This window comes from Geotrypetes seraphini, chromosome 7 (assembly GCF_902459505.1).
Source record: "Geotrypetes seraphini chromosome 7, aGeoSer1.1, whole genome shotgun sequence".
Classification (NCBI taxonomy): domain Eukaryota; kingdom Metazoa; phylum Chordata; class Amphibia; order Gymnophiona; family Dermophiidae; genus Geotrypetes; species Geotrypetes seraphini.
This window is the reverse complement of record NC_047090.1, coordinates 179,774,171-179,787,678: the sequence shown is the minus strand read 5'-3', so window position 1 is coordinate 179,787,678 and position 13,508 is coordinate 179,774,171. Positions and strand designations below refer to the sequence as shown.

Below are 13,508 nucleotides of genomic sequence, written 5' to 3'. Positions count from 1 at the left end.
TACAGCAAGAGTTGAATGTTTCACTTTACAATTTTAAACCAAAACGCAATAAAAATCAAAGACAGAGAACAATACCGTATATACTCGAATATAAGTCGAGACCCCCATTTCCCCCCAAAAGGAAGAACAATGGTTGACTCGAATATAAGTTGGGGGCTTAATATTCAAGTGCCATGCCTTGCCAGGATCTGCACCCAGTGTCCCCTCCGTCATGCCCTCCCCTGCAAGGTTCTGCACTCAGCCCCCCTCCCCGCCAAGTTCTGTACCCAGCCCCCTTCCCTCCATGCCCTGCACTCAGTCCCATTCCCTACCAGGCTCTGAATAGTGTCCCCCCCCTCCCTGCCTGGCTCTGAACACTGTCCCATCTTCCTTCCCTGTACCCTTTGCCCCCTAAAAAGAGCCAACCTCATCAGTGATGTCACAATAGCTTGACTGTCCCGTACTTCCCTCTGCCCTCTAACCCAGCCAGCAGATTAACCCTTCCCCTTAACTTAAACCACCTAGTGGTAGTCCGGGACAGGAGGGATCCCTCTCATCTCTTGCCCCGGCCAACACTAACAAATACCATCCTCCCTCCTTCGCATACCTGTTGGTTCCCTGGTGGTCCAGCGTGTATCCCGCGCTGAAATCCTCCAGAAGATTGTAAACGTAAGTAGCCAGCGGCGCACCCAGGCCAACACGCAGCAGCGAGTTTTTAGTGCTGCCGTTGGCCCTGCACCGCTCCTTGATAAACTGCCGCAAGTACGGCAAATCCCACGAGAACTTGCAGTAGCCTAACAAAGAGCAGTGCAGGGCCGGCCAGCAGCACGAAAAGCTCGCTGCTGCATGCTGGCCTGGGTGCGCCGCTGGCTACTTACGTTTGCAATCTTCTGGAGGATTTCAGTGCGGGATACACGCTGGACCACCAGGGAACCAACAGGTACACGAGGGAGGGAAGGAGGAAGGGTGGTAATTGTATCGGCCGGGGCAAGAGACGGGAGGGATCCCTCCTGTCACGGCCTAATGCAGGCCTGCAGGAAGTCCGGGAGGGTTTCGGGTGGTCACTGGGGGATGACCCAAATATAAACTGGGACCTCCATTTTTGGGCCGGTTTATATTCGAGTATATACAGTAATTTAAAAACATGTAAAAAATATATTAGAGAATATATTCAGGCTGCAGCAATTTACAAAACCAAACCTGAAGACATATTACTCAATTACAGATTAAGAAAGAGAAAAGCATAATGTTGCTGCTCACCCTTTGGGAACAGAAGGACGAGAGAGAATTGGAAAGCGTGGAAAGGAAAGGAGGAAAGATTTCTGAGAGTCTTCCACAGGTGGAGCATCTGAGGAATCTCTAAGGAGGCCAGAAAGAGAAAAGACAGACAGTCAGATGGACAACATCTCTCAGAAGGAAAGCAGCCAGTGTGCCTAGAAGAGAAAGCATTAGAGTATTCTAAATGTCTTGGACTACTGCAACATTATCCACCTAGCTGGACTTCGCAAACATGTCCAGAAATTAAGCATAATTCAAAATACCACAGTAAGGCTGATATTGAACTTGAAAAAATGTGATCATTTAACCCCTTTCTACAACAAACTCCACTGGTTAAAAAATGAGAATCGGATATATTTTTTAAAATCGGCTGTCTCTTCTAAAAGGCCCTACATGGTTTATTGCCTGATGATCTCACCAATCATTTCTTATTTTCCAGACCCAGGTGGACCTCTCGACCCCAGTCACTCTTTTCCTTCCCATCAGTTAAAGGTTTCTCGCATAAGAGATTCACCAATAAAGAGCTTCTAAAGATCCAGAATGGGCTGTTCTTCTACATCATATATGCATTTTAGGAAGCTCCCGAAAACACACCTTTTCCCCAAACCTGACGACCCACTTTTAAATGAACTCTTGTTGACCCAAGACTAGACAACTTTCACTCATCATCTTACCCCCATCACAAAACCTCAATTTTTTGTTTATTGTTTTTTTATTACATTACATTAGAGATTTTTATTCCGCCTGTGCCTTTCGGTTCTAAGCGGATTACAAAATTGGAAGAGAACTGGACATTTCCAGGAAGTTTACATATCAGGAATATAACAAGTTTACATATCAGGAATATAATATGTTTACATATCAGGTTTAAATCACAGGTAAGGATAGCAGTAAGTTAAGGAGATTATTACATAGCGCTGAGGAAGAAATATTGGTTACATATGGAGGTTGCTTACATGGCGTTGAGGGATGTTGTAGGAATGATGAATATGAAGGAGTAATTGTGTATGTGTAGGCAGGAGGTTAGAGTGATGGTAGGTGTTTTTTAAATAGAAGCGTTTTGATTTCTTTTCGGAGAACTTTGATGTCTGATGTTTTGGTCAGCAGTTGGGTCAATTTTCGCTGCCTGTGTTGCTAGAAGGTTATCGTAGAGTTTCTTTCGTCTGGTACCATTGAAAGGGGGGTATGTGAATAGGCTTTGAGCTTTCCTTGTTCTGTGTGTGAGGTTGCGGTATAGGCGGTTGTACGCTGTACACTGCCTTGAACCAAAAGGCTAACGTGGTATAAAAATAAACAGTTATGTTATGTTATTTGTGGAGAAGCAAGAGTCCTTAGTTGAATCTACTACTTCCTGTTTGGATACAACTAGGTTCCTTCTGGTTTTTTGTCTTGATATATTTTATGCCTTTTATCTTGTACGGTCATTATGGACGGCAGCAAAAGGGAGAAGGCAAATCAAAATCAAGGACACCCTAGTGGCCAAAATTGTAGAAACACTTCGAGTTTTTCGAGATCACAGAACTTTATTCAACTGTTGCTCCAGTTATGTATTTAATCCTGCAACATATGATATTTATAAACGGGTAATATTTGTGCCGCAATTTTATTGGGTGGTTAAGAATGACTTTTAGGGCTCCTTTCACTAAGCCGCGTTAGGGCTTTAACGCGCACGCTAGACCAGTGTTCTTCAATCTTTTTACACCTATGGACCGGCAGAAATGGAGAAATTAGGTTCTTACCTGCTAATTTACTTTCTTTTAGCTTCTCCAGACCAGTAGAGGTTAACTTTACGATTGGGTATATATCTAATCATGACCAGCAGGTGGAGACTGAAAACAAAACTTTGGGACAGTATATCCTAGCCCCTCCTCTCTATTTCCCTCAGTCTGCCGAATAGCCAAGCAGAACCAAGAACTGGAAAACAACAGAGAGAAAAAACAATACTCCGAAAGGAGTAACAAATAACATACCCAAAAATGCTGTTGGAAAATGCAGAGGAGAAATTCCCGAAGGAAGAATGTCCCCACAGCTCGCCAGCTAAGCCAGCCGAGCCACAGCCGCTGTTCTTCAATTCTCCCCGGCCCTAGAAAAATACTAGAACCCGCAGCAAAAACCAAAAACTGCCCGCGCAACAGCCCCAACAACAACAACAACAGACAGGGTGGGGACCTCTACTGGTCTGGAGAAGCTAAAAGAAAGTAAATTAGCAGGTAAGAACCTAATTTCTCCTTCTTTAGCACTCTCCAGACCAGTAGAGGTTAACTTTACGATTGGGACGTACCAAAGCAGTCCCCTCACGGGCGGGACCCCCGAAGGGCCGATACCAGTACACGTTCACCGAACACCGCGTCCCGACGCGCCTGAACATCTACCCGATAATGCCGAACAAAAGAATGCAAGGAGGACCAAACCGCAGCCTTACAAATATCCACCGGAGGCACAAGCGACGACTCAGCCCAAGAAGCCGCCTGACCCCTAGTGGAATGAGCCTTGAGAAACTCCGGAACCGGCTTCTTACTCAGAAGATAAGCGGAAGCAATCATCTCCTTGATCCAGCGCGCAATAGTAGCCTTAGAAGCGCCAGCCCCCCGACGAGGACCCGCCAGAAGCACAAAGAGATGATCGGAGCTCCGAAACTCCCGGGTCCGCTGCACATAAGCATGGAGGACCCGACCGACATCCAACTTGCGCAGCTGACGTTGCTCAGAAGAACCCTCCCGACTACCCAAGACCGGGAGGACCACCGATTGATTGACATGAAAAGGAGAAACTACCTTCGGCAGAAAGGAAGGAACAGGCCGCAAAACAACCCGCTCCTTCGAAAACTCCAGGAAGGGAGCCCTACAAGAAAAAGCCTGTAGCTCCGACACCCGTCTAGCGGAAGTAATGGCCACCAAAAAGACCGACTTCAGCGTAAGGTCCTTCAACGAACAGCCATCCAACGGCTCGAAAGGAGGGCGCACTAGAACAGAGAGAACCAGATTGAGATCCCAAGAGGGAACCGAGGGCCTTATGGGAGGCCTGAGCAACTTGGCCGCCCTAAGAAAGCGAATCACATCAGGAATGGCTGACAAACGCTGACCTGTCACCAGCCCCCGAAAAGCCGACAGGGCCGCCAGATGAACCCGAAGAGAAGACCAGGCCAGGCCCCTATCCAGGCCATCCTGCAAAAACTCTAGAATGTTAGGCAGAGAAGCGCGAAAGGAGACCACTCCCCGCGCTCGGCACCATTCCTCAAAAAGACGCCAAACCCGTACATAAGCCCGAGAGGTAGAAAGCCTCCGGGACCCCAACAGTGTAGAGATCACCTTGTCGGAATATCCCTTCTTACTCAGGCGGCCCCTTTCAAGAGCCAAGCCGTAAGACAAAAGGGAGACGGGTCGAACATGGGAATGGGACCCTGCGTCAGAAGATCGCACCCGAGAGGCAGAGGAAGAGGATCCGCCACCAGATGCCTCACCAGATCCGCATACCACGGACGACGAGGCCAATCCGGAGCCACCAAAACCACCAGCCCCGGATGGCGAACAACGCGAAGCAGTACTCTGCCCACTAATGGCCAAGGAGGGAACACATACAACAGCCCCTCCGTTGGCCACGGTTGGACCAGAGCATCCAGACCCTCGGCCAGACCGTCCCTGCGACGACTGAAGAAGCGGGGTACTTTGGCGTTGCCACTTGTAGCCATCAGATCCATCAGGGGCTGCCCCCAAGCACGCACTAGCAACTGAAACGCCTCGGCGCCGAGACACCACTCTCCCGGATCCAAGAAGTGACGACTGAGGAAGTCCGCCTGAACGTTTTCTACCCCGGCAATGTGAGAGGCCGAGAGGTCCAGAAGATGCGACTCCGCCCAAACCATGAGCCGAGCCGCCTCCTGCGCCACCAGAGTGCTCTTGGTGCCCCCCTGACGATTGACATAAGCCACCGCCGTGGCATTGTCCGACAGGACTCTGACCGACTTGCCCAACAAAAGGGAGTGGAAAGCCAACAGCGCCAGCCGGACCGCCCTGGTCTCCAACACGTTGATCGACCAGGAGGCCTCCTCCGTGGACCAGGTTCCCTGAGCTGAGTGACCCAGGCACTGGGCCCCCCAACCCCGGAGACTCGCATCCGTAAGGAGCACCGTCCACTGCGGAAGATCCAGACCCACCCCCTGAACTAGGTGAGGGGTCCGGAGCCACCAACGCAGACTGCAGCGCGCCAAGCCTCGCAGGGGAACCGGAACATCCATCCCGTGCCTCTGGGGAGACCACCTCCGGAGCAGAGCATACTGGAGAGGACGCATGTGGGCCCGCGCCCACCTCACCACGTCCAGAGACGCCGCCATCGACCCCAGGACCTGGAGGAAATCTCGCGCCCGAGGACACCGGGACGCCAAAAGCAGGCGAATCTGAGATTGCAATTTGCTCACCCGGGCCTCTGGGAGGAAGACCTTCCCCAAGGAGGTGTCGAACAGCACCCCGAGGTACTCCAGACGCTGAGCCGGGACCAACCGACTCTTGGAAAGGTTGACCACCCAGCCCAGCGACCGGAGAAACTCCACCACCCGAGCCGTAACCCGGGAGCTTTCCTGCAACGACTTGGCCCGAATTAACCAGTCGTCCAGGTAGGGGTGTACCAGGATGCCCTCCGACCGCAAGGCTGCCGCGACGACCACCATCACCTTGGTGAACGTCCGGGGAGCCGTGGCCAGCCCAAAGGGAAGCGCACAGAACTGATAGTGCCGACCCAAGATCGCAAAGCGCAGGAAACGCTGATGAGAGGCCCGAATAGGAACATGCAAGTAGGCCTCCGTCAGATCGAGAGAAGTGAGAAACTCCCCCGGCTGAACCGCCAGAATGACCGACCGCAGCGTTTCCATACGGAAAGAGGGAACCTTGAGAGCCCTGTTGACCCCTTTCAAATCGAGGATGGGCCGAAAAGTCCCCTCCTTCTTGGGCACCACAAAGTAAATGGAGTACCTGCCCGTGCCCCACTCCGGGGGGGGCACCGGAACTACTGCCCTGAGATCTAGCAAGCGCTGAAGGGTCTGGCGAAACGCCAGCGTCTTCCCAGGAGTCTGACACGGAGAAGCGAGGAAAAAATCCGGCAGAGAGCGGGCGAACTCCAGGGCATAACCGTCCCGCACCACCTCCAGGACCCACTGATCGGACGTGATCTCGGCCCATTTGGGAAAAAAAGTCGCGCAGCCGGGCCCCCACCGGAACCAAGGGGGGCGCCGGCAAGGCGTCATTGTGCAGGACGGGAAGCGGGGGAACCGGCGGAGGGATTCCCTGCCCCCCGACGGGCCCCCCGAAAGGGCTGCATGCGCTGGAAGAACCGACCCCGGGAAAACCCCGGAGACTGGAAAGAAGCAGCCCCACGCCCAGGGCGATACTTGCGAAATTCCCGCAAACGCCCCCGGGCCGCACCACCCCGAGACGCCGGGCGGGCACGGTCCTCCGGCAAACGGGGAACTTTCGAGTCCGACAGAGTCTGAATCAACTTATCCAAGTCCTCTCCAAATAAAAACGACCCCCGAAAGGGAAATTTAGTAAGCTTAGCTTTGGACGCAGCATCCGCCGCCCAAGCGCGCAGCCACAACACACGCCTTGCGGCCACGCCAAAAGCCATGGACTTAGCCGAGATCCGCACCAAGTCATACAGAGCATCCGAGAGGAATGAGGCAGCCATCTCAATCTTCGCTACCTCCTGATCCACCAGAGACCAGTCGTCAGACTCCCGATCCAAGACCCGCTCCGCCCACCGAAACACGGCGCGAGCGACCAGTCCCCCACAAATAGCCGCCTGGACCCCAAAGGCAGAGACTTGAAAATTTTGCTTAAGGATGGTCTCCAATTTGCGCTCCTCAGAGTCCCGCAAGGCAGAACCGCCCTCAACAGGCACGGTATGCCGCTTGGAAATAGCCGAGACCACCGCATCCACGACTGGCGAAGCTAACGTAGCCCGATCCCCTTCAGGAATGGGATACAGGCGAGCCATGCTGCGCGCCAGCCGAAACGGCGTCTCCGGCGTTTTCCACTGCTCAAGAATAATATCCCGAATATCCTGATGCATAGGAAAAGAGCGGGAAACGGAACGGATCCCTCGTAACAGAGGGTCCCCCACCCGCGGAGTCTCCGGCGGCGCGTCCTCAAAACGCAAAGCCGAAGAAACCTGTTGAATAAGGTCCGGCAGCTCATCTCTCTGAAAAAGGCGCACCACGGACGCCTCGTCACTGGAGAACGGGAAACCCGACAACCCGCCGCCAGCTTCCGTCCCCTCCAGAGGGTCCTGGAATTCCTCAGAAGGGTCCAGGTCCTCCTCCAGACCGACACGTTCCTCCGACCACAAATCCTCGTCCCACGACACCCGCGGACGCTTGGACAAGAGAGGCGGCGGAGGGGACGACACGTCAGACGAGAGAGGCAAAGCCGCAGGGAGCGCGGAGGAAACCCCACCCCCCGAGACCCCCTGGGCGCAACCGGGACCCCCAGCCGCCTGAAAATAGGCTTTGCATAATGAAAAGAAAAAATCAGGGGAAAAACCCCCCGAGGGTCCCAAGGGACTCCCTGCCACAGCAGGGGACCCAGCAGAAACCTGCCCCTGCTTAGCCAAAACAGGGGGAAGGTCACCTGAGGTGGAAGACAAAATGGAGGGGCCAGACAGAGAAGATGGCGTCTTTCCCGCCAAAACAGCTCCCTCCACAGCCTGCAGCGGCTGAGAGACCTGAATAGTCTCAGCCGCTAAAACAGGCAAGCCGGCATCAGCTGTCAAAATATCAGCTGAGAGGGAATCCTCTAAAACCCGACCGTCGGCGGCTCGGGGAATCCCTCCGTGGGCGGACGGAGAAGACCGGGCTTCTCCACCGTTCCCTGCCGACTCGCGAGGCACCATCGGCGGGGAGCTCTGGGCGCCTGCAGCCGCTGCCGACGGAGCTCCTCCACCGCACCGGCCTGAACACCGCTTGCACAGGCCGGCCGCGAGTGCCTCGCGTCTGGAGCACAATGAGCACTTTTTCCCTTTAGAAGTGCTCATTGCTCCATACGCGACCTAGCTGTAAAAAAAAAGTGCCGGTTAGTTGAAAAAATACAGTAAAATACAGTTTTCTTAAAGGGATACAACCCTCCAGACCAGCACTACCTCAGGATTTTTTTTTTTTTTTTTACAGAACAGACTCCACAGGCTCTCGAAGCAATATGCCTTGCTTGATTTAGGGGGCAAGGCTTACTGCTGAGGCTCCTCTAAAAAAATATGGGGAGGTGGAGGAAGTGGGGGGAGGGACCCCGCTCGTGACCCGCCGGGTTTGACACCCCCGAGGTCGGACGAACCCCCAAACAGAGTCCGTCCAAGCTCCGTCCGGCTAAAAACAGGGACAATAAACCCCTAAAACAAATTCCAACAGCCCTACCAAGGGAGATGGGTACAGATCACTCAACACCTGCTGGAGACTGAAAGAAGACTGAGGGAAATAGAGAGGAGGGGCTAGGATATACTGTCCCAAAGTTTTGTTTTCAGTCTCCACCTGCTGGTCATGATTAGATATATACCCAATCGTAAAGTTAACCTCTACTGGTCTGGAGAGTGCTAAAGAAAAAAGAATTATTTTGTGGACCGGCATCGGTCCGCAGACCAGCAGTTGAAGAACACTGGGCTAAGTCGTGGGCCAGCCCCTGCCCATCTCTACCCAATCTCCACCCCAGACCCCGCCCCCATAGTCCTTATTGTAACACTATTTTTTCCATTCATATATACACACAATATAATCTTATTAACAATGCATCGATCGCACCGCGGACCAGCAGTTAAAGAATACAGTTTTGGGCCTGTGGACCGGCAGGAAATTTCTGTGGACCTGCCCCATTCCTGTAAGCTCTGCCTTAACCTCACAAGCCTTGAACATATGATTTAAAAGTATTTGAGGCTTGTGCAGATGAGGACGGAGCTTAGGCATTGGTGGAATGAGGCATTATGACATCACAATCTGAGCTCTAGAATGTTGCAAGTGTTTGAGGCTTGTGTAGATGAGGCAGAGCTTAGGCATTGGTGGAATGAGGCATTATGACATCACAATCTGAGCTCTAGAATGTTGCTACTTATGATTTTAAAGTGTTTGAGGCTTGTGCAGATGAGGACAGAGCTTAGGCATTGGTGGAATGAGGCATTATGACATCACAATCTGAGCTCTAGAATGTTGCTACTTAGGATTTTAAAGTGTTTGAGGCTTGTGCAGATGAGGACGGAGCTTAGGCATTGGTGGAATGAGGCATTATGGCATCACAATCTGAGCTCTAGAATGTTGCTACTTATGATATTAAAGTGTTTGAGGTTTGTGCGGGTGAGGACGGAGCTTGCAGGAATGGGTCAGGGAGAGAACTTGCGGGGACGGAACAAGAGGATGGGTTCCTGTGGGGACAGGGAAAGGTTTGTCCCTGTGTCATTCTCTAATGAGCAGTTGGAACCTAGGACAATACCAGGTGGACTTTAGTCTATGGCTCAGAAATGTCAAAGAAGAGACAAGTTAATTTAATCATGTATTTTTAATGGGCAGACTGGATGGACCATTCAGATCTCTTTATCTGCCGTCATTTACTATGCTACTTTTTGAATTCTGTCACCGTTTTTGTCCCATGGAAGAGCATTCCAGACATACGGTACTTCCCAATGTTCCTTTTCAGTTTCTTTCCTTGCAGCTTCATTTAGGATCAATAAAGCGCCACCTTGATTTACCCAATGAATTAGATGGAGCTTTCTGAAACGCTTACCCACAAATCTCTTGCTCTGGCATAAAATGAATAAAACAGAAAAGGGCAGGGGCCTAATTTAGGTTTTCAGTAGTTTTGCAAAAATCTTTTTTTTTTTTTTTTAATTGAAATTTATACATACTTCGCAAGATAAACTCTTGTTTTAAGAAATATAGATAGTAAAAATAATAATACAAATCGGCAATTGCTTAGACCAGTGTTCTTCAACCACCGGTCCATGGACCAGTGCCGGTCCACAGAAATTTCCTGCCGGTCCACAGGGCCAGCACGTGCATCAGGCCCAAAACAGTGTTCTTCAACCGCCGGTCCACGGTGCGATCGATGCGGCGTTATCTTCGAGCCAGCTCCCTCTTCCTCACTGATTCAGTGCACAAAGCCAAGGGCAGCGGCTCCTACGCGCGTCCTGCGCCTGAACCGGAAACCTTCTCTCTGACGTTGCAACGTCAGAGGGAAGGCTTCCAGATGAGGCACGGGACGTACAAGGTGCAATTAGTACTATTATGGGGGCGGGGTCTGGGGTGGAGATTGGGTAGAGATGGGCGGGGTCTGGCCCACAAGTTAGTCCAGTGTTCTTCAACCACCGGTCCATGGACCGGTGCCGGTCCACAGAAATTTCCTGCCGGTCCACAGGGCCAGCACGTGCATCAGGCCCAAAACAGTGTTCTTCAACCGCCGGTCCACGGTGCGATCGATGCGGCGTTATCTTCGAGCCAGCTCCCTCTTCCTCACTGATTCGGTGCACAAAGCCATGGGCAGCGGCTCCTATGCGCGTCCTGCACCTGAACCGGAAGCCTTCTCTCTGACGTTGCAACGTCAGATGAGGCAAGGGACGTGCAAGGTGCAATTAGTACTATTATGGGGGCGGGGTCTAAGGTGGAGATTGGGTAGAGATGGGCGGGGTCTGGCCCACGACTTAGCCCAGTGTTCTTCAACCGCCGATCCACGGACCGATGCCGGTCCACAGAATAATTCTTTTATTTTTGCCGGTCCATAGGTGTAAAAAAGTTGAAAAACACTGGCTTAGACCCCTAGCAGAAAAGCTGTCACATACTAGTGTTATCTGTCCATGTGTCGGCAGCCTCAGTGGATCCCCAGCTATCCATGAATGAAAAGTAAAGCGCTAAGAAGTGTCCAAGTTCATTGGTTATTTATATGCCAACTATCAGTGGAGTTGTCTAAGAAGATTTTACATACAGGTACTGAAGCAATTTTCCCTCTCAGTCTCGGTGGGCTCACAATCTACCTAACGCACCTGGAGCAATGGAGGATTAAGTGACTTGCCCAGGGGCACAAGAAGCAGTGCTGGGCTTGAACCCACAACCTCAGGATGCTGAGGCTGTAGCTCTAACCACTAGGCTCAATACAAAGTAAAAGAAAGAGTTACTTTGACTTTTTTTTTTTTTACCTCTGAGAGATACTTACAAACTGCATTTGTTTAGTCTGTAAAATTTGTGTCGTGCCACGCACATTCTCCAAACGTATTTGGCAGTCTCTAGGTCTTCCTACCAAACCAAATAAAAATATGTCAAAAGAAACAAATACAGATACTTTAAGCCAGATTCAGTAAATGACACCTAAAATTAGGCCTAGTTATGATCTGCGCTAAGACAGTATTCTGTAAGGGGCATTCTGCGTAGAGCGCCCTTTAAAGAATATTAGCTTGGAGTGCATCTCATGCTTAAGTATCAGATTTAGAAACATGACGGCAGGTAAAGGCCAAATGGCCCATCCGCAGTAACCATTATCTCTTTCTCTCCTTATTGGCTAAGGCTCTTAACATTTGCATCTCCTCTTCCTATAGGCTAAGGCTCTGTGCACCTGCATTGTGAGGTCACAGAGCTGCCCATCTGCAGTAACCATTATCTCTTTCTCTCCTTATTGGCTAAGGCTCTTAACATTTGCATCTCCTCTTCCTATAGGCTAAGGCTCTGTGCACCTGCATTGTGAGGTCATAGAGCTGCCCATCCGCAGTAACCATTATCTCTTCCTCTCTCCGAGAGATCCCACATGCCTATCTCAGGCCCTTTTGAATTCAGACACAGTCTCTGTTTCCACCACCTCTACCGGGAGGTGAGGAGGTGAGAACTTTAACGGGGGACTGCCTTGAAAAAGCCGGTTCGGTGAAACATGTCGGCAGTTGTCCCCAGCTGACAAAGTTGAAACAGGAGCTGAAGTCACATAAAGCTAAGTGCCTCTGCTTATAATATTTAAAGTTACTTATTTATAAAGCACATATTTATCATTACATTTAATGTTGAGAAAAATTAAAAATATTAAAATAGAAGAAATTAAAGAGGTTTGCTTGCTTAAGGACCAATAACGATCTAGCAGCTCTTCCTGAAGATCCTGAAAGCATTTGAGCAAAGAAAATAATATAAAATACTGTATATGATATTATTGCAATGACCTTTAGGATTGCTTAAGTTTGGACAAGAGCATTTAACACCTGCCAAAAGCTGCTATAAATACTGGTACCCAACTAATGGCAACTGGGGGCATAAATGACTCTATAACATCATGCCCCTCCTGTGGCTATGCTCGCCTTTGATTTGCACACAATGAAATTTAGGCATGCATGTTCTAGAATAAGACGTAAGGCAGATTCAGGCGTTAACTCCTTATTACCGCCAATCAAGTGCTTGTTAACTCTAATTATTATTTGCATCTAACTAATTAATTAATTAATGTGCAGTTCTGGCATCTGCATTTGAATGACCAATACAGAATCTGGGGTTTGCGACCACTGCATGTGAAGCATCCTTTAGTTGAAGCTTCAGTAATTATCCTTTTTCACATTACCTCTACAGACTTGCAATTTGTAAGACCGTACATCTTCACACATGAGCAGTCCGTGAGCCCACACAGTTCAGACAATAATAGAAATGCAGACTGATAATAATAATAGAGCTGACTTCGGATAATAATAATAGAGCTGGCTGATAAAATAATAGAGCTGACTTCGGATAATAATAATAATAATAGAGCTGACTTCGGATAATAATAATAATAATAGAGCTGACTTCGGATAATAATAATAGAGCTGACTGATAAAATAGTAGAGCTGACTTCGGATAATAATAATAGAGCTGACTGATAAAATAATAGAGCTGACTTCGGATAATAATAATAGAGCTGACTGATAAAATAATAGAGCTGACTTCGGATAATAATAATAGAGCTGACTGATAAAATAATAGAGCTGACTTCGGATAATAATAATAGAGCTGACTTCGGATAATAATAATAGACCTGACTGATAAAATAATAGAGCTGACTGATAAAATAATAGAGCTGACTTCGGATAATAATAATAGAGCTGACTGATAAAATAATAGAGCTGACTTCGGATAATAATAATAGAGCTGACTGATAAAATAATAGAGCTGACTTCGGATAATAATAATAGAGCTGTCTGATAAAATAATAGAGCTGACTTCGGATAATAATAATAGAGCTGACTGATAAAATAATAGAGCTGACTTCGGATAATAATAATAGACCTGA

At 49.5% G+C, this 13,508-nt stretch overlaps 1 protein-coding gene across 5 annotated transcripts in view; it reads right to left on the bottom strand.

The window, feature by feature from the left end:
* The window catches only part of PTPN21 (protein tyrosine phosphatase non-receptor type 21), a 111,971-nt gene that overhangs the window by 29,721 nt on the left and 68,742 nt on the right, over positions 1–13,508 (bottom strand). For 4 of the 5 annotated variants that reach the window (XM_033951490.1, XM_033951486.1, XM_033951489.1 and 1 more), the window contains exons 10-11: positions 11,427–11,506; positions 1,240–1,338 (exon numbers count right to left, since the gene is read on the bottom strand). In XM_033951490.1, coding sequence (XP_033807381.1) covers positions 1,240–1,338; positions 11,427–11,506 — 179 coding nt within the window. The remainder of the gene's footprint in view (positions 1–1,239; positions 1,339–11,426; positions 11,507–13,508) is intronic. The other variant, XM_033951491.1, reaches the window with a different exon arrangement.